The sequence below is a fragment of the Elgaria multicarinata genome, chromosome 3 (assembly GCF_023053635.1).
Source record: "Elgaria multicarinata webbii isolate HBS135686 ecotype San Diego chromosome 3, rElgMul1.1.pri, whole genome shotgun sequence".
Lineage (NCBI taxonomy): Eukaryota > Metazoa > Chordata > Lepidosauria > Squamata > Anguidae > Elgaria > Elgaria multicarinata.
In genome coordinates, this window is record NC_086173.1 from 163,703,806 (window position 1) to 163,725,542 (window position 21,737).

Consider the following 21,737-nt stretch of genomic DNA (forward strand, 5'->3'; position numbering starts at 1 on the left):
AAATAACAAGAACCTATATTATGAAACAAATGGAAGGTCTATAAAGACCAGGCGTGGCAAGGTCTTCCCCTGGCACTAAAAAGAACGCAATGTGGGCAGCAGGCGAGCCTCTCTGGGAAGAGCATTCCACAGCTGGGGTGCCACCACGAAGCAGGCTCTCTCTGTAGGAGCCACACAAGTCATTTGACGCAGGTATATTTGGAAGGAGACAATCCTTCATGTAACCTGGTCACAAGCCATTCAGGCCTTTAAAAGTTAGTATCAGCAATTTGAATTTGGCCTGGTAGACAGCTTTACATGATGGTATTGATCAGTCCCCATTAATGATCTTGCTGCCCGATCTTGGACCAGCTGAAGATTCTGTACAGCTGATTGGCCACTGTGTGAACAGTGCTGGGCTAGACGGGCCCTTGGTCTGATCCAGCATGGCTCGTCTTATGTTAAGGCCTCACCGCGCCTCTTAATCTCACCTGCTGCCATGAGTGTCCACCTGTACCAGAACGGGGGCACAACAGGATTCCAGTCATGACATCATTGTGGGAGCGGCAACAGCATCTCTTGCCACATGGATATGGCTCAGGCCGGGAAGGTCCCACTGTCCGTTGCATTGAGTTTCATACATGGGGAGGATCTGGGCGCCATCTTTTCCTTTGCCTCGGGAAGAAATATATCTTGAGTTTATTTATTTATTTATTTATTAATTGCATTTCTATACCGCCCAATAGCCGGAGCTCTCTAGGCGGTTCACAAAATAATTTAGGAAGCATTCAGCACCAACAAATAGAAATAGTTTGATCCAGGATAGACTAGGAAGTGATTTTGCTGAACATGTAGTGTCACAAGGTTATGAATTAAGCTTGCTATTGACAAATGCTGCAGGAAATTATTTTGAATGACTTTACCCATTTTCAAATTTAAAGAAAAGATGGGTAACCAGACCTAGAGATCTCATTGAAAGGGAAAAACCGGAGTGCCATCTCCTCCACTTATACCAGTCAGCTTTGTTCAGAAAGCCATCTAAATTTGGTCAGAGTTTGGTCAGAGTCTAGCCCCCTACACTTATGCAGTGCTGTCAGCACAACATGACTGTGGAAAACAGGGTATGTGATGTCCCCCAAATTTCCCAATTCATCTACAGCCCCCTGGGCTACTCCCCAAACCGTGCAAAGCGTTCATCCAAACCTCTGGATGAGATTTTGGAGGCTAGCAGAGGGCTCTAAAGGGACATAAACATCTGTGAAAATGGACTCCCCCCTAAAGACTTCTGTCAATGGAGAGGATGCAGTTGGAGAACCAAAAGGAATATTCCATGTTCTTTCCATACACAAGTGTTTTCTATGTATATTCATTTACCCCAAGCCCCCCAAAACCTTTCTGATTATATTCTACGCCTTTAAATGATTTCTCTTCCACAACAATTTCATTAAAAAGGAATATTCCTATTCACTAAAACACATCCCACAGTCCCTGTGCTTGTGCATGTGTGTGAGAAACACACACATGCATCACTTGATGCATTATAAAAGCTCAAACTACAACCAGAACCATTCTTGGGCTTTACGAAAAGAAACATGAATCGTCGGGTGTCTGTTAAGGCCTATTTTATGAGAACAGAGACCACCATATTAGGAGCATTTCTACGGATTGTCCCTCGCTTAGACAGCAATTAAATGATTTGTTTGAAATAAGAGGTGTGTAATATTCCAGACCGTTAAATAGCTTCCCCTGACTCAGGCCCATACCTGGACTTCGATTGCTCTATGGGAGCTGTTAATGAAGGAAAGGTCTGGGCAAGACTGAGAGCATATGTTCTGGATGGCCCTGATTCAGCAGTTGTAGCTAACGCTGCCTCATCGGTAGTCACACCTGGGTCTTCCTCCAGATCAATAGACCCTTGTTCCTGAGAAGGGTCTTCCTCGTGAGCGTACTCTGGACAAAATGGTATTCTGGGAGTCAGGAGAGCTCTGCCACCATGGCTCTGAGTGTCCCACCGGATACACTGCCATTGCTGCTCTGCTGAATCCTGGGTGGTGGAAGGAGAGTCTGGAATCATGACTGGGCTCAGGACAGGGTTGACTGGATTGCGGGGGACCACAGTTGAGGCATTGCTCCCAGAGGATCCTTCATCTTGCTTTAGGTGTACTCTAGGAGAGGCCTGTTCTGGGGGATTGGACCCCTCCTCTACTGAAGAGGTCTGTGTGTGAATTCTTTGATGTAACGTAAGGGCCTCCTTTTTGCTGAAGAACTTCCCACACTCCCAGCATTTAAATGGCTTCTCCCCCGTGTGAATTCTCTGATGGCATTGAAGGGCACTGCTCTGGCGGAATCCCTTTCCACACTCCAAACATTTAAACGGCTTCTCCCCTGAGTGCGTTTTTTGATGGAAATTAAGTCTTCCCCTCTGATAAAATGCTTTACCACATTCCAGACAGTGAAATGGTTTCTCCCCCGTGTGGGTTCTTTGATGGGCGAGAAGGGCAGAACTCCACCTGAAGCTCTTTCCACACTCCAGGCATTTAAACGATTTCTCCCCTGTGTGGATTTTTTGATGTAAAGCAAGATCAGGCTTCCGTTGGAAGCCCTTTCCACACTCCAGGCATTTAAATGGTTTCTCCCCTGTGTGGATTTTTTGATGGGAATTAAGAGCGGAGGTATTTCTGAAGCTTTTCCCACACTCCAGACATTTAAATGGTTTTTCCCCTGTGTGAGTTCTTTGATGTAACTGAAGGGCACCCTTCCTGCTGAATCTCTTTCCACACTCCAAGCATTGAAATGGCTTCTCCCCTGAGTGGATTCTTTGATGAGTAGTAAGTCCCCCCCTCCAACGAAATGCTTTTCCACACTCCAGACACTTAAATGGTTTCTCCCCTGTGTGCATTCTTTGATGGACAAGAAGGCCAGAACTGTCCCTGAAACTCTTTCCACAATCCAGGCATTTAAATCGGTTTCCTTCTCCTGTATGAATTCTCTCATGAATAGTGAGACTTCCCTCTTGCTTGAAACTTTTTCCACACACCAGACAATGAAATGGTGTTTCCCCTGTGTGAGTTCTTTGATGTACCTTAAGGGTACCCTTCTCGCTGAATCTCTTTCCACACTCCAAGCATTGAAATGGCTTCTCCCCTGAATGGTACCTCTGATGAATAGTAAGTCCCGTCCTCGAATTATATGCTTTTCCACACTCCAGACACTTAAATGGTTTCTCCCCTGTGTGCATTCTTTGATGGGCAAGGAGGCTAGAATTGTCCCTGAAACTCTTTCCACAATCCAGGCATTTAAATGGGTTCTCTTCTGTGTGAATTCTCTGATGACTAGTAAGGGTTGCCTTACGATTGAACTTCTTTCCACACTGCGAACATTCAAATGGTTTTTCTCCTGTGTGAATTCTCTGATGGGAAGTAAGCTCATCCTTCTCGATAAATCTCTTTCCACACTCTACGCATTTATATGGTTTTTCATCTGTATGCGTTCTTTGATGGAGCTTAAGGCAATAGCCCCGACTGAAATATTTTCCACACTCTGGACACTTAAATGGTGTTTCCCCTGTGTGAGTTCTTTGATGCGCTATAAGGGCATTACTGTTGCGGAATCTCTGTCCACACTCCAAGCATTGAAATGGTTTCTCCCCTGAGTGGATCATCTGATGAAGAGTAAGTCCCCACCTCTTCTTAAATGCTTTTCCACACTCCAGACATTCAAATGGTTTCTCCCCTGTGTGTGTTCTTTGATGGGCGTTAAGTTCGGCTTTGCTCTTGAAATTCTTTCCACACTCAAGGCATTTATATCGGGGCTCTTCTTCTGTGTGAATTCTATGATGAATAGTAAGTTTTCCCTGTTGATTGAAACTCTTTCCACACTCCAGACATTGAAATGGTTTTTCCCCTGTGTGAGTTCTTTGATGCATTTGAAGGTTACCCTTCTGGATGAATCTTTTTCCACAGTCGAAGCATTGAAATGGTTTCTCCCCTGAATGGAACCTCTGATGAAGAGTAAATCCCCACCTCGAATTATATGCTTTCCCACACTCCAGACATTCAAATGGTTTCTTCCCCGTGTGTGTTCTTTGATGGGTGAGAAGACCAGAATTGTCCCTGAAACTCTTTCCACACTCAAGGCATTTATATTGTTTCTTTGCTGTGTGGTCATCAAGGGTTGATTCACAACTGAATATTTTTCCATTCACAGGCCATTTTGTCTCTCCCTCTTCTTTCAGGTTTTTTTCTTGTACCGTAGTTGCATGGAGGTCACCATCCAGGTATTTACTTCTCTCTTGATTTTGTTGGTTTTCTTCCAGATGATTCATCCCATTTTGATCCTCAACATCCTCTTCCATGTTTGGCCACTTATCACTTTCCTCAGAGACTTGATGTGCTTGTTCCATTTGTTTTCTCCCACACATCCCAGACTGAAAGAAATAGAAAAACAGAACATGAGTGCAAAGCCGAGAGGCATTTCCAAGTCAGGGAATCCACTTGATGTGAACCTATCTAGGGAGGTTGTGGGCTCTCCCACACCAGAGGCCTTCAAGAGGCAGCTGGACAACCATCTATCAGGGAAGCTTTAGGGTGGATTCCTGCATTGAGCAGGGGGTTGGACTCTATGGTCTTGTAGGCTAATTGCTAATAAATTTAACCATCAGAAAGCAGTGAGAGAGAGGAGTTGTTTATTTGGATGGAATGAGAGACTGTTTTGATTGTTAACCGGAACATTAAACAACTGATTTATGCCCTATGCCGAACATTAGAAAATTTAAAAAAAAAAAAGTGGAAAAAGCTACCTGGCAACGCCGTAAACGTCCCTCAAATCATAATCTCGGTCGCCTTGAGAAAGTGTCCGGATCCTCAGAAGAAGACGCAGATAGTTGTGAGAGTGGAGACAAGATGGCAACAAAAGCTGGCAAGGAGCCAGCTGCTATGGAGGAAATCAGGAGCTTGATATTAGCAAACAACGCCACACTTTTTAAAAAAATGGGTGAACATGCGGAAAAGGCAGACAAAAGAATGGATGTGTTAGCTGGCAAGATTGCTCAGAATGATAAGACCATAAAATTATTAGAAGCAGGAGTAAATTCACTGGAGAAACGGCAGGATGTCTTTGAAAAAAGCTGTAATGTACAGTTTGAGGATCAAGAGAAAAGGCTGATCCAATTAGAAGATCAGAATCGACGATCTACACTTCGAATTAAGAACTTTGTTGAAGTATCAGGAGAGGACTTGAGAAAAGTAATTTTGCGGTGGTTTAAAGAAATGATGCCTGATCTGGAAATAAAGGACTGTGAGGTAGACAGGATTCATAGAGTGGGAGGATCAAACTACAGAGGAGCAACTAAAGACATCCTGATGAAATTTGGCAGCTACTACAAAAAAGAGCAAGTTATGAAGAAATTGAGGTCTTTGGCTCTGATACAATTTCAAGGCAATTCAGTCAAATTTACAATGATCTTTGTCAGCAAACACTCAAATGGAGACGCAGTGTCAAACCAATAACTGAAATATTAAGGAAGAATGTAATAAAGTATGCCTGGGGCTACCCTGTTTTTTTAAGGTTTACACATGGTGGGAAGCAATACAGAGTAACCTCTCTGGATCAGGGCAAGGAGTTGCTGAAGAGTTTGGGTTTGCATGATGGCGCAAGTTTTAAAAAAGCAGGTGGGAACGGAAGTGAAGCTGGAGCATCTGGGATGTGACAATCTTGATAAATTGATAATGAGATAATAGTAAATAATTTTTATTTAAAAAAAAAAAACATAGAGGGCTTACCGGACAGGCTGAGGACTGCCTCTCCCCCCTCCCCTAAGGGTAGACAACGGCCGGAGTGATAGACTTACGGGGATTTTGGGGGGTGGGGAAGAGGAGGGGGTGGGGGGGTATGGTTGGGTGGGAGGGAGGGATTTGAAGGGGTTTTCATGGTTTTTGTGTTTTTATGTAGGTGAATTTGAGTTGCAGAGCACATGGGATCAGAAGGATTATCAAAAGGCTGAATATGGATAAGAAAATAAAAATATCAACGCTTAATGTAAAAGGTCTGGGGGCAGTCGTGAAAAGGAGGAGAATTGAACAAATGTGAAATAGAGAAGGATCTGCTATTATCCTTCTGCAAGAAATACACCAGGGAATCGATGGGGTAAATGAAATACGCATAAAATGGTCAGTTTATTATGAAAAGTCACTGGGGACTTCAAAAAAATAATAATGGAGTGGCTATATTGATTTCAAAAAGAACTGTATTTATATTAGATACTATAAAAAAGGATAATAATGGTAGATATCTTATGATAAAGGGTCAAACTGAAGGCAAAGCGTATACATTAGTTAATGTTTATGCCCTTAATGAGAGACATAGAGAGTTTTATATAGAATTATTTAAAGAAATAGAAAACTTTAAGGAGGGGTATGTTATTTTAGCTGGGGATTTTAATATGGTTATGGATAATAGATTGGACAGGTCAAAAAAGAGAAATAATATTACTATATTGAACAAATTGGTAAAAGAAAAAGACTTTGTGGATTGTTAGCGTTTACTTAGTGGGGCGAATCCTGGGTTTTCATACTACTCTCCAGTTCATCATACATATTCTAGGATAGACTATATTTTTGTTTCAAAAGAGTTTGCAAATAACGTCTGTAAAATGGAAACGGGGGTAATTAAGGTAACAGATCACGCATTGCTAAGCTTAGAGTTTACAGTTAGGAAGAACTATAAAGAAGCGTATAGGTGGAAAATGAATACAAAAATATTGAAGTATAACAAAGTGGTAGAAAAAATGCAGAGGGAACTGTCAGAGACTTGGGAAATTAATGAAAAGGGAGGACCGGTAAGGGCAGTTGTTTGGGATACCATGAAGGCGGTAACAAGAGGAATTTGTATTAGAGAAATGTGTAATTTAAGGAGGCAGCAGCTTGCAGCGCAGGAAAAGTTGGAGGAAGAGATTAAGAATTTGGAGAAAGATTATTGGCAATTTAAAAATAAACATAAATTAATAGAAATACAAGCAAAGAAAAAAGTATTAGAGAACATAAATTTAGAGGAAGTTCAGAAAAATCTGATTTATATGAAAAGGGAGTACTTTGAAAATAGCAATAAAAATTCTAGATTGCTAGCCAGACTCACACAAAAGGAAAAAGCGAGGAATGGGATAGGAATATTGAAAGATAAGCAAGGAAATTATTGTCACATAATGAAGGGTAAAATAAATTTTTTTCAAGAATTCTATCAAGAACTATATAAGGGAAAGGATACTCAAAAAAAGAAGTTGGAAGCTTATGTAGAAAAGTATATAAAGAAGGGAATAAAAATAGAACATAAAGAATTAATGGAGAAGGTAATAACGCAGAGGGAAATTGAAGAGGTAATTGAGAATTTGAAAATGGGTAAATCATCTGGGGTAGACGGTTTAGGACCAGAATATTATAAAGTGTTTAAAACGTTTTTAGTACCGAAATTATTGAAGCTGTATAATGCCATATTGGAAGGAGAGAGGACACCAGAATCATGGGAACATTCATTGATAATTTTAATTCCAAAACCAGATAAGGACTTGACTGTCCCTGATTCATACAGACCTATTTCATTAATAAATCAAGATGCAATTTTTTTTCATCTATTTTAGCAAAACGGTTAAATAAATTCATAGCTGAATATATAGGGGAAGACCAATGTGGATTTGTAGCAGGTAGACAAGTGCATAATTTAGTGGGAAGAGTTTTAAATGTAATGCAGGTGATAAAAAACGCTAAGATTAAAGCGGGTATTTTGGCATTGGATATTTTTTAAGCTTTCGATTGTGTGAGCTGGCAGGCGTTAAAGATGGTTTTAAATAAAATGGGATTTGGAAATAAATTTAAAGCTATAATAGAACAGTTATACTCTCAAAATACAGCCGTAGTGGTAGTGAACGACAGAGTTACGGATAAAATACGACTAGCCAGAGGGACAAGACAAGGATGTCCACTCTCGCCTGTCCTGTTTGTAATAGCTATGGAATTATTGGCGAATGCAATAAGACATGATGGGGAGATAGAAGGAATAGATGTTATTTAATTATACTAAAAAGGAAGAGAAGGAATGGGAAGGAAAAGGAATAGAAATGAGAGTCAAAGAACAGATTAGAAATTTGGGAATTAAAATTACAAAAAATTTAGAGAGTTTAGAGAAGGAGAACTTAAATAGTTTAAAAAAAGAGATTTTAGTAAAATTGGAAAAATATAAAAGATTAAATTTATCCTGGTTTGGAAGAATAGCATTAATAAAAATGAAGATTTTAGCAAAGATTAATTTTGTGCTCAGGATGTTACCAATAAAAATTTCAGATTCAGAGATAAAAAGTTGGCAAAATATCATAAGCAACTATTGTAATGGGGACAAGAAAGCGAGGGTAAATAAGAATAAATGGTATTTAAGTCTAAAAAAGGGAGGATTGGGTCTCCCAAATATTAACCTATATTATATAGCTAATAGGTTAAGGCATATTGTGGAAGCAATTATAGGAGTAGGAGATTTAGATTGGATGGAGGATAAAACCACAAGTAATATTGAGATGAAGTTGGAAAATGTATTCTTTAGGGAAGGAGGAAAAAAAATGGGTTGAAAGTATAGGTGATCCGCTCTTGAGGTTTCACTGGGAAATTTGGAGTAAATATAAAGGGGAGTTGCTTTTGAGCAGCTCCCCTTTATCACCGGTAATAATGCTAAAGAATTTCCCGGAGGAATTAAAGAGTAGATTAAGTAAAGTTTTAATAGAAAAAAATAAAATGAAATTAAGGGATTGGTTGAGAAATGAATACAAGAGAGGATTTGGAAGAGGTTTTAAAAGATAAAAAATTAACTTGGTTAAATTATTGGCAATTAGAACAGTGGACCAAAAAGTGGGTAAGAGAAAATGGAGATTGTAGAGAGTTGACGAAATTTGAGGAATTAATAGTTAAAAGAGAAAATGATAAAGGAAAAAGGATAGCGTCAAAAGGGTTAATGAGTGAAATATATAGAATATTGTTGGAGAAAGTGTCGATGGATAGTTCAGGGAAAACGGTTTGGGAGACAGATTTGAATGTACAAATAGGACAACAGAGCTGGGAGGTGTGAAGGACTGGGAAGTTATAAAATGCAGTGAGTCCTGAATTACATTTGTTCCTGAGTTAGATCTGTTTTTCTGTAGGTAGTAAACCATGTCTTCCTGTTAGGCAATAAATCATAGTGGTGATGGATAGATAGGGAATAGTTTGATATGTTTATGGGAGGAATCTGGCCAGTTTGTTTATGGTGCAAACCGGCGCCAGGACCCAGCTTTGGTATGTGGGAAAAAGTGGGAGTTAAACTTCCCGAGGTCAGGCAGAGGCTTCGCACCTGGGGGCTATCTCCTGCCTGGGCTAATTGGGCTTTGTGTGAGAAGAAAGAGCAAATACCCTCATTAAGGGAAAGAGAGATAAAAAGGCTGATTGGATTAAGTTGGGGCAGGTCTTCAGCCTCGAGGCTATGGATGTCTGCAGTTGCCCAGTCTGGGAGCTGAAAGAGGGCTAAGGTGTTGTGTTTTGCTGTGAGCTGGTTTTCCTAAGGCAAGTTTTGGTCGTTTTGACCGGAGAGGGGAAGGGAAATCTAGTGGAGAGACTGCCTGTTCTTTTCTGAATGGATTCGTGGGTGGTTCTGCCTGACCTCTATCTACCTCATATATTTTCTCCCCCTGCTTCCCCGTATTTCCCGTTTTATTTGCATGTCTGTAGCTGCTACCAACCAAGTTCTTATTTAGTGGTTGTATTTTTACAATAAACTTTAATCTTGGTAACTCTGGGTGTTTGTGTGCTTTTATTCCAAAGAGGTACTGGCTCTGCGGTAGGGAAGTTGGGGAAGTACCCCAGAGGGACCCTTGGGAAGGACTGATTGACTCAGACTTCCTCTACAGGAGGGACTATGGAAACAAAGAGCGTTGAGAAATATGTCAGTGAGAATAAAAGAGAATTACTTTAAAATCATATGGAGGTGGTACCTAACCCCGGTTAGATTAAATAAGATAAATAATCAGCATTCAGCAAATTGTTGGAGAGGATGTGGGGGGAAAGGAACGTATTTACATATGTGGTGGGAATGCAAATAAGTACAAAAATTGTGGAAGATGGTGTTTTTAGAGATTGAAGAAATTGTGGGAATGAAGATAGTCTTGAGGTTTATATAGTATTTATAAACCCTTTTGTTCACTATACCAGTGAACTAGCAGAATAGCAGCGGTTCTTAACTATGAAAGTCAGCAAAGACCAAATTAACTTCAAGACAGAGTCTATTTTGTTTGGTACAAAAATAAAGTATTTTACTGATAGAAAATAACACAGTTTATGGCAATACAAATTTACACCAACATACTCACACACTTGGTCATACAGATTACAGCAGGGCTCACAGCAGTAGAGAGGGAATATTTTAATCTGGTTACAAAGCTCCAAAACTCTCTTTATATACACTTCCCTGAACAAATGATGAAACCACTAATTGGCAATGGCAAGACAATTAGACTTTTGCATCATCCCAATAATTCAATAAAGTCCACCTGCAAACTTGACCTTTAAGCTGATTGACTGATGCTGAGTCTTCAGTTTCTTCCAGGTTTTGCAGGCTTGTACAAAGATATGGAAATCACAAAAAGCCAGTCCTAATTCAGGACTCCCAACACCCCTTCTTTTTTGGGTTTTCCACTATTTCACCACGTTACAACATTTGTACAGTTAATCACATTTTTAGCCCTCCCTGAAACCTAACGTTTCACAAATCTCCCAATGTTTGATGGCTCCTAACGGTTTTGTAAAGACGTCTGCCAAATTATTCTGGGACTCACAGTAGACTATGTGTTTTAAACTTTAACAGTCACTGGCTTCACCACTGGGACCTTAAAGTCCTTTATTGCTGGATCAGTCAAGTAACTTTACCACTCACCAGCACCATACTTAGCCTTTTTGTAAATCGCCACATAACTCTTGCTTCTTGGAACTTCCACGATTTTTGGCTTACTTCCAAACATCAACATTCCAACGTTGCTTTTCTATCATTTGCACAGCCAATGCCAATTTGAATCACAATAGCACAAAAATTCTCATCTGACCTCTGCAGAAAAATTTCTCCAGTGCTCCAAGGTTCGAGATACCTTAAGATTCCCTTAGACACTCCAGGCTGAATTTGTTTTACTACATAGAATAAGCACAAAGAGTAAAGCATATGATTTCACAGTAGAGAAAATGACGTTAAAGTCCCTCCCTATCCTGACTAAATTCCTTGGCGACTAGTTTCTAAGAAACTCTGTTTACAAGCGGCTTGCTGTTAAAAACTTCTCCTCAGTGGCAAGTTAAATACTTCTGTCCCGGAGGCAAAAACTTCTTCTCTAAAAACCTTGTTGACTCGAAGACTCTGTAATTCGCTTTCCATGGCACACTCCCATTGTTTTCGTTCAAAAGAACTTAATTGCTTTACTTCCGCATAAGAATTAGGTTCACAGCTCACATTACAAGCGTGTATTCCAAGCCTATGGGGAGGCACGCCTTTGTTTTGTCTTTGAGACCTACGGGGGATCTGCACCTCCTCCTCCTGTTGCTCTCTGTCTTCTGGCTTGGTCTGAGTTGCTACAGGCGTTTGCCTGCTAGAAGAATCTAAATCTAGTAAAACTGACGGATTATCTCTTGAAGAAATATCTTCCTCTCCACCTTGGCTCCTGTCCAGGATAAACAAACCGTTTTTTAAACTGGCAGTCCCCTTCAGTTCTCCATGCCTGGAAATAAAACATTTCCCCTCCTCAAAGGAGACAGAGAACTTTTTCTCCATTAGATTTGACACACCTAAAAGAGAATGACTTAAGTTGGGAACAAAAATAGCATTAGCAAAGCTTTCGTTAAGGACAGGAATATGGCAAATTCCTTCTCCCTTCACTTCCTGCTTTGAGCCGTCAGCAAGGAAAATAAATCTGTTAGACGTGACTCTGAAGTCCAGGAAGCTTTCCATTCTAGTAGAAATAACAGAATTACAAGCTGAGTCTATCAGCCAGATAGCTGAGCTTCCGTTTCCTTCCTCCTTCGACATCTTGCTCACTCCGGCTGTAACGAGCTGTGCTGACTTCTTTGAACAAGAAGCATTTTTCCAGCGATGCTCAGAAACTTTCTCAGGTTGTAATCTCACTTTACAGTCAATCTTCTTATGTCCAATTTTGCTACATTTCCAGCAAACAATTGTTTTTTGTGGCTTGTGCTTTTTAGAAACTGAATAAGCAGATTCAGTCTCCTCCTTTTTCACAGTCCCGGTCTTAACCCCTTCAGAACCAGACCATTGTTGAAATGAGTCTGCCTTGCCGTTTGAGCTCACGGCTTCTCTCTTGGAATGTCTTTTCTGTTGTTCTTCTAATAATTTTCCGCACACATAATTCAGGGTTAAATCACGGACAGTCACTCCCTCTAGGGTAGTCACCAACACGTCCCAAGACGTTGGTAAGCTAGACAAAATAATATAAGACTTCATTTCCTCTGAAAGAGTCAAGCTAGCCGATGCTAAACTTTGGAATATTTCTCTTAGCTCCTGCAAATGTTTGCCAATATCTCCAGATTCTTTTAGCATCGTCCTATACATTCTGCGTGTTAAATTTATTCGAGAACCTGCTGTATCTCTTACATATACTTCACGCAATTTTGTCCAGATCACATGAACAGCATCCTCTCTATTAACATAGAATAGCTGATCATTCCTCATACAGAGGATTATGTGGGTTTTAGCTTTCTCTGCATTTCGATTCCACTCTCTCAAATCAGCTGCACTTAAATCTTCACCGGGTGGGTCTGTAACAACTTCCCACAGCCCTTGGTTCCTTAAACTCATTTCAATCTTAAATGACCAAGTAATATAATTTGTGTCTGTGAGTTGTTCCATTTGTGTATTCATTCCTATTTGAAGTGCCATAACTGCTAATTGGTTGTTTTTTCAACCCTTTTGTTATTTGAATTTCCTTTTTGGGAACTGACCGGCTTAACAACCTCAGAATCCCTTTTCAAATTCAAAAATAGCCTTCTATCAGACAGCGTGTGACTTTGCAAGACAAAAAGCTTTACAAAAAAGCCTCTTCCTTTGTCTAAATCCCAACGTTCTTTAGAAAAAGCAACGCTCCAGGGCAATTAGGCTTCTCTGTCTTATCAGGTCCTACTGTTTCTCTGTTAAGAACTAGAATTATGTCCAGACTGTTACTGGGTTTCTGGGTTTCTGGGTAGCTGGGTAGCTGGGCCCATAACCTCTTGAGGTTTATATAGTATTTATAAACCCTTTTGTTCACTATACCAGTGAACTAGCAGAATAGCAGCGGTTCTTAACTATGAAAGTCAGCAAAGACCAAATTAACTTCAAGACAGAGTCTATTTTGTTTGGTACAAAAATAAAGTATTTTACTGATAGAAAATAACACAGTTTATGGCAATACAAATTTACACCAACATACTCACACACTTGGTCATACAGATTACAGCAGGGCTCACAGCAGTAGAGAGGGAATATTTTAATCTGGTTACAAAGCTCCAAAACTCTCTTTATATACACTTCCCTGAACAAATGATGAAACCACTAATTGGCAATGGCAAGACAATTAGACTTTTGCATCATCCCAATAATTCAATAAAGTCCACCTGCAAACTTGACCTTTAAGCTGATTGACTGATGCTGAGTCTTCAGTTTCTTCCAGGTTTTGCAGGCTTGTACAAAGATATGGAAATCACAAAAAACCAGTCCTAATTCAGGACTCCCAACAGATAGAACAAACACCAAAAGTTGCATTGCTGTCACTATTTGAAGACAAATTGACTTGTAATATTAAATTGAGAAGAAGTATAGCTAAAACAAATGATTTCAAAGAAATCTGGAAACAGTTCCTAATATTCGTGTTTTCTAAGGGAAGTGGGGAACCACCAGCAGAAGAAAGTATGAGATTCTGGAATCAGGAATGAGATCCCGAGGTGGGGGGTGCACTTATATGTTAAGTTTGATTATGTTATATAGATAAGATATTAATGTTAATCAACAATTATGTAGGTTTTTTTTAATTGTAAGGGTGTATGTTTAAGTATTGTAGAAAATAAATAAATAAAGGTATGAGCTCAAAAAAAAAAAGACTTATTAGCCATATAAGCCCTCTCTGGACGCATAATTAGTGGCAAGTAATGGAAACAACAGGAAGGAGTCTTTCAGCCTCTATCAAGGAAGGGAAAAGGGATCTTCACCCAAAGAGGCCACGTACCTCTAATTCTCCATTGTGTCTTCCTTGTACAGAGAGCCCCCTACCCTGGATCCAGCAGAGGCAAATCCTCCTTGGAGAAGCCCACAGTCACCTCCTCAAAGGACACTGGGAGCTGAAAGGAAAAAGAAAGAAAATGCATTTCTCATCACAAAAACAAACAAGCCTGGTAGTCATATCATTTCATTTATTACATAGATTTATATACTCATTTCCAGTGAGCAATCAAAGCAGATTCCAGGAATGATAAAAACAGAAAGCGTAACAGTAAAAACACAGTAGGTTAATCACAAGTCAGCCGTCACCCTGTTTGCTGGGTCACCCTTCAAGGAAAGCGTTCATGAGGAGGAGGATCTTCAGCGAACATGTAAAGACGAGGACTGGAGGCGCCTGCCTTGTCTCAATGGAGAGCGTGTCCCAGAGGGCGGCAGCTGCAACACTAAGTGCTCCCTTAGAGGTACTCCTGAGGCAAACCTCAGAAGACAAGGCACTATCAGAAATTCTCTTAGGGGCTGCAAGATCCATCACTTAGAAAAATCCTAACGCAATAAATAATGTTGGTAAAACAAGAGCTTCATCAGCCCTCATAAATCAATGAATCTCTAGTGGGTAGGGTGACCCTATGAAAAGGAGGACAGGGCTCCTGCATCTTTAACAGTTGTATTGAAGAGGGAATTTCAGCAGTTGTCATTTGTATATATGGGGAACCTAATGAAATCCCCTCTTTATCACAACAGTTAGAGCTGCAGGAGCCCTGCCCTCTTTTAAATCTGGTCACTCTAGTATAGCTCCTGCACCTTTAACTGTGGTGATGAAGAGGGAATTTCACCTGGTTCCCCATATATACAAATGACCCCTGCTGAAATTCCCTTTTCAATACAACTGTTAATGGTACAGGAGCCCTTTAACTGTTGTGATGAAGAGAGAATTTCACTCTCTTCAATTGACACCTGCTGAAACTCCCTTTTCTACATTACTGTTAAAGATACAGGAGCCCTGTCCTCCTTTTCATAGGGTCACCCTACGAAAGGGGACCTGCAGGGGTGAGGGGCTTTTCCCTCCCCCACCCCAAAAAGCAAAGCACTGCTCTCTCCCTCCTTCTCTTCTGCCTTCCCCGCCACGCAGCCCCCTTACCTCTTTGCTCTGCCCCCCCACAGACCAGCCTCCCCCTCCTCGCAAGGAGTTTAGAGTGACCCTCTAAACTCTTCTGCCCCGCTTCCCTTCTGTTTCTGGGGGTGCTCCTTCTGCCCACGCCGAAAGGCTCTTTGCTTTGCACCAGGTCTCCCGTCCCCCCACCCAGCACCGCAACTCCTGCTCAATCCCCACCACCACCACCAATAGGGCCTGGGAGGATCTCTGCGGGGATCGTCCAATAGCAACCATGGGGACGTACTAAAACAAAGGACAATACTTGCCCATAGGGATCCTTTGCAAAGCGCTTGCCCATAGAAAACAATGGGACAAAATTCTCCATTGAGAAACCATACTTGCCCATAGGGATCCATTGTAAAGCGCTTGCCCATAGGGATCCATGGGACAGAAATCTCCATTGAGAAACCATACTTGCCCATAGGGATCCATTGTAAAGCGCTTGCCCATAGGGATCCATGGGACAGAAATCTCCATAGAGAAACCATACTTGCCCATAGGGATCCATGGGACAGAATTCTCCATAGAGAAACCATACTTGCCCATAGGGATTCATTGCAAAGCGCTTGTCCATAGGGAAATATAGGACAGAATTCTCCATAGAGAAACCATACTTGCCCATAGGGATCCATTGCAAAGCGCTTGCCCATAGAAAACAATGGGACGGAAATCTCCATATAGAAACCATACTTGCCCATAAGGATCCATTGCAAAGCGCTTTGATCCATTGCAAACCTATGGATTTATGGGCAAAGTATGGTTTCTTACTTATGGGCAAGTATGGTTTCTCTATGGACAATTCTGTCCAATGGATCCCTATGGGCAAGCGCTTTTCAATGGATCCCTATGGGCAAGTACGGTTTCTCTATGGAGAATTCTGTCCCATGGATCCCTATGGACAAGCGCCTTGCAATGGATCCCTATGGGCAAGTATGGTTTCCCTATAGCAAAGCATTGTCCTTTGTTTTAGTACCGTATTTCTTCGATTCTAAGACGCACTTTTCCCCCTAAATAAACAGCTCTAAAAATGGACTGCGTCTTAGAATCGAAGAAATACGGTAATAATCGCCTTTAAACCTTTCCCGCACAGCAACATACTTTCGCAAGAGAGATAAAAGGAAGAAAAAGGGGGAGCCGCTTAATCCTTAGCCCCCGCGCCTCAGGGCAATCACAGCAAGCAAGCAAAGGTTTGTTGGTGTGGGTTTAAGCACACACCACTTCCCACGTCCTGTGGAGAAAAAGGGTGGTGGTGGGGAAGACAGCAGCAGCAACCATCTACCGCCCTTTGTGCTCTGCTTGCTCTGTCTCGCCTGCGAATTGCTGTTGCACTGACCTTCCCGGCGCAAGACGGGAAGCAAGAGAGCAAAAGCCTGGCGCGAGGCCCCAGCCAAATGGACGGGGCGCGAACCCTCCTGCAACCCAGAATTGGAGAGAGAGATCGGATGGGATCGCAAAACAACACACACACACACACACACACACACATCCTGTCTAGGTAGAAATAGCGGGGGAGGCCACGTGTCGAGGAGCCGCTCTCGCCTCTTTCCAAGAGAGGGGGCGGCAGAGGCCAGAGGGTCTCTCGACCACGTGGCGGTCCTCGGACGGCGCCTATTGCTCTGCGCTCCAGCCCCGCTCTCCCCACCCCGCGTGCAATCGCGCAGGGGCGGGCTCGGCGCTTTGGGGAGAGGTTAGCGCGGGGAAATTAGGCTGTATGTTACCGTCCTTTTTCTGTAAGGCTAGACTAGGACAGTGGCAGTGAGGAATGCTTAAGGAGGAAGCCAGTTATGTTGGTAAAGTGTGTGTGTGTGTCTTTGTTCGTATTTCTTCGATTCTGAGATGCTCTTTCCCCCCCAAATAAACATCTCTAAAATGGGGTGCGCCTTAGAATCGAAGAAATACGGTACGTCCCGCAACCATGCACAACTTTGGGTCCCACTTGGCGACTGGACTGCATGGACCAATCCCCCCCTCCTCCTCCCCTCCCCTCAAAAGCAAACCATGGGTGCCCCATTCCCTCTCTTCCGCCCCACACCATGGAGCCCCCTTACCTCCTTGCCTTCGCCCCACCACCGGCCTCCGCCTCCTCGCCAGCCGGCCGGGAAGCCTCACATGGCCGATTCCCCTTTCCAGAAACACAAAGGCGGGGAGCATTTCCGAGTGCCTCCTCCCTTCCCAATGGGGGACATCCGGCCTCTCTAGGAGTCAGAGCTCGGCTCTTTTAACCCCTTGAGTGGGGGGCTGGGAGGGGGAAGCTGCGCTGCCTCCCTTCGCTGAGCGCTGCAGCTCGGGGGCTCCCTGGGATTCACAGCGAGGCTCGCCTGGCCACGGGCGTCCGCGCAAGGGGCGCAGGAGGCAGGGCTGTGCCTGAGGAAGTATGAGTTGCACAAGTCTTGCACAGCATGTTTTTATTTTTGGAATCATAAAATAGTGTTGGAAGGGGCCTATGAGGCCATCAAGTCCAACCCCCTGCTCAGCGCAGGAGGGCACGTGTGTTAGAAGTAGTTTATGACAACTCTGGAATGTAGTCCAATCTTAATAATAATATTTATTTATTACCCGCTTCTCCCTCTAGATCGAGGCAGGGAACAACATTTTGTTGGTGTTTAAAAATGATAGCAACAGGGCTATAATTATTGAAAAATACAATGGGTTGGTTTGATTGATTGATTAAATTTATATACCTCCGCATAGCCAAAGCTCTCTGGGCAGTTTACAAAAGTTGAAAACGGTGAACGTTTAAAAGGTATGCAAAATTTAAAACCTTCAAAAATATAAAAACAGTATAAAAACAACAGGTTCTCATTCATAATACGAGAACCTGCCGTTTATAGCTCTTGCTGGAGAACCAAATAGAACCTCTCCTCAGCTTTAGGGTAGATTCCTGCATTGAGCAGGGGGTTGGACTCGATGCCCTTGTAGGCCCCTTCCAACTCTGCTATTCTATGATTCTTCAGTGGGCCACAAAGTTCTACAGAGTTGTCTCGTTTATTGTAAAAACCACCACCAGCAGTTCTTGCGAATGTACATGACTCGATTGTTTGTTCCCTGTAGTAGAGCAGAGCCTAGAAATGGCTGTAAGCTGACCAGATCACCCCACGCTCTCCCCCCAATATCAACCATGCCCTTTAACTCTGTAATAGCCTTTGGCCCAAATGGAGTCATGGAAATATATTATTATTATTATTATTATTTCCTGCCTTTTCCCCAATGCTGGGACTCAAGGTGGCTTACAAGATCAAAACATATACAATTAAAACATATAAATTTATAAAAGTTAAAATAGAATTAAACTCACAGTAACATTTAAAAACATTTTAATTTTTTTAAAAAAGCAGTAACAGTTTTTTTAAAAAATCCAATACATTAACACAGGTCCAGAGTATTTCTAAAAGTCTGCTGGAAGAAAAAAAGTTTTTGCCTACCTCTGAAAGTGTAACAAGGGGGAGCCAGTTGAGCCTCCCTGGGAAGGGAGCTCCAGACCCTTGGAGCAGAAACAGAGAAGGCCCTCTCCTGCGTAACCTTCTGGGGTGGGACTGAGAGAAAGGCCTCCCTAGATCTCAGGGCACAGACAGGCTCATATGGCAGAATATACAGCCCTTCAGATCATAGAATAGTAGAGTATGAAGGGGCCTAAAAGGCCATCCAGTCCAACCCCCTGCTCAATGCAGGAATCCACCCTAAAGCATCCCTGACAGATGCTTGTCCAGCTGCCTCTTGAAGGCCTCTAGTGTGGGAGAGCCCACAACCTCCCTAGATAACAGATTCCATTGTCGTACTGCTCTAACAGTCAGGAAGTTTCTCCTGATGTCTAGCTGGAACCCTAGACCCAAGCTGTATAAGGTTGTTTTGATAGATATAGGAGAACCAGCCATTTGCAGCTCTACAGTGTTCTCATTTACTGTAGAAAACAACTACCACCTGTTGTGAAGGTGATTCGACTGTGAGTTCCCTGTAGTACAGCAGAGCCTAGAAATGGGCTGCAAGCTGACCAGGTCACCCCACCTTCTCACCCCAATACCATGCCCTATTGCCCCGCTCGTGCTCTTCGCTCCTCTGATGCCATGTTTCTCGCCTGTCCAAGGGTCTCTACTTCCCTTGCTCAGCTTCGTCCATTTTCTTCTGCTGCCCCTTATGCCTGGAACACTCTTCCAGAACATCTGAGATCTACAAGTTCAATCGCAGCTTTTAAAGCTCAGCTAAAAACTTCTTTTTCCTAAAGCTTTTAAAACTTGTTTGGACTTTATACTGTTAGTTTTACCCTACCCTGTGCCTGCTTACCCCACCCAGTGCCTGTTTGCATTCTCTTCCCGTCCTTATTGCTTTACTATGATTTTAATAGAATGTAAGCCTATGCAGCAGGGTCTTGCTATTTATGTTTTACTCTGTACAGCACCATGTACATTGATGGTGCTATATAAATAAATAAATAAATAAAAATAATAATAATATAGAACTGAGTTTTTCAGCTATGGGTGGAAAGACGTTGTTTGCACAACAGGACTCCTGGTCCAGAATGCTGGGGATGCAGTCCAAAACCTTAGGAAGACTGTTCTAGGGAGTGTTCCCCGATGTTTCCAAGATAAAGAAAATCAATCTAGGACGAGTCGATGTTATGATAAGGGCAGCAATGTTATAAAACATATGGTATGATATTCAGGGGAGTCCTTCACATAATGTTTGATTAACTTGTGGAGTTCTCTGCCGTAAGATGTGATGATGGATACTTGGCTTGGATATCTTTACTATCACAGTGCTGGAACAATGTCTGTATTTTCCCCATGGTTCTGCTGAACAGGTGGGCTGCCGGTGGAGTCCCCACAATTCCACAGGCTGAACTGGCAGGAGCCGTGGGTTCTGCACCTCTGCTTTGGGGAACAGAAGAATGGCTTAGACACATCAATAAGCGGAGTGGCCGAATCACCTTGCCTCCCAAGTATTTTGAGGCACACGCCCAGGAAAGCTGCTTAGAGAAGCAAGCCACTTCCAGTTTGAGAAAGACCAGCTGAACACCGATCCGAAAAAGTGGTGCCCAATAATGAGAACTCAGAGGAAACTATTTGTTTATTTATTAGATCTCAATAACGCTCCGTGGCCAAAGCCCTCTGGGCAGTTCATAAACATTTAGAAACCGTTAAACACAACGTGATAAAACATAAAATGTTTTGAAAGATGAAAACAGAATAAAAGCAAAGTAAAAAAAAGAGCATTTGGGTACGGTCTAAAATAACAAACTGCCCTCTTTTAAATCTGGTCACAGCATAGCTGCAGTATAACTCCTGCAGCTTTAACTGTTGTGATGAAGAGGAAATTTCACCAGGTGCGACATGCATACAAATGAGACCTGCTGAAATTCTCCTTTCTATGCAACTCTATACAGAAGCCCCGTCCTCCTTTTCATATGGTACTCAAAATTAATTCCTGGTTTCGGAATTCCTTTATTCAACTGCATCTTTTGCATCAGGCTCCAGTTGGTGGATCTCGTGGTTTTCGTCAGCAAAGAAAAACAATGTTTTAGGTATATTTATCTCCTTTGGCACTCAAACTGTAAACATTTTGATGGAAACTTGGCTTGGATATCTTTATATGTCACTGAAAGAACAACGTATTTCCCCCGTGGTCCAGCTGATCAGCTGGGCTGCGGGGAAAGCGAAGTGGAGTGTGAGCTGAATGGGCAGGAGCCGTGGGTGCTGCACCTCTGCTTTGGGAAACAGAAGAATTGCTTAGACACATAAATCAGCAGTGGTCGAAATCCCTACCTCCAAAGTATTTTGAGGCACACGCCCAAGAAAGCTGCTTATCTAGAAGCTAGCCAAGAGGAGCCACTTCCAGTTTGAGAAAGACCAGCTGAACACCCACCTGAAAACATGGTGACCCACAATGAGAACTCTTACGTTCTTAACTCAGAGGAAACTATTTGTTTATTTATTAGTCTTCTATACCGCCTAATGGCCAAAGCTCTCTGGGCAGTTCACAAACATTTAGAAACTGTTAAAACACGTGATAAAACATAAAATGTTTGATAGATGAAAACAGAATAAAACCAACGTAAAAAAGAACATTCTGGAAGGATCAAAAATAACAAGAACCTATATTATGAAACAAATGGAAGGTCTATAAAGACCAGGCGTGGCAAGGTCTTCCCCTGGCACTAAAAAGAACGCAATGTGGGCAGCAGGCGAGCCTCTCTGGGAAGAGCATTCCACAGCTGGGGTGCCACCACGAAGCAGGCTCTCTCTGTAGGAGCCACACAAGTCATTTGACGCAGGTATATTTGGAAGGAGACAATCCTTCATGTAACCTGGTCACAAGCCGTTCAGGCCTTTAAAAGTTAGTATCAGCAATTTGAATTTGG

The 21,737-nt window shown here is 42.3% G+C and overlaps 2 protein-coding genes across 7 annotated transcripts in view; both read right to left on the reverse strand.

Moving 5' to 3' along the window:
- The window catches only part of LOC134396310 (oocyte zinc finger protein XlCOF6-like), a 211,820-nt gene that overhangs the window by 35,917 nt on the left and 154,166 nt on the right, over window positions 1-21,737 (reverse strand). The gene's annotated exons all lie outside the window — the stretch shown is intronic.
- Window positions 1,464-21,737, reverse strand: part of LOC134396302 (zinc finger protein 665-like) — a 48,265-nt gene continuing 27,991 nt past the window's right edge. For 2 of the 5 annotated variants that reach the window (XM_063122741.1, XM_063122745.1), the window contains 2 exons: window positions 14,240-14,351; window positions 1,464-4,405 (listed from right to left, as the gene is read on the reverse strand). In XM_063122741.1, the coding sequence (XP_062978811.1) occupies window positions 1,712-4,399 (2,688 nt within the window). In that variant the 5' untranslated portion in view covers window positions 4,400-4,405; window positions 14,240-14,351 and the 3' untranslated portion in view covers window positions 1,464-1,711. Of the gene's footprint in view, window positions 4,406-4,777; window positions 4,912-14,239; window positions 14,352-17,433; window positions 17,513-21,737 lie in introns of those variants that run through there. The other 3 variants (XM_063122744.1, XM_063122742.1, XM_063122746.1) reach the window with 3 other exon arrangements.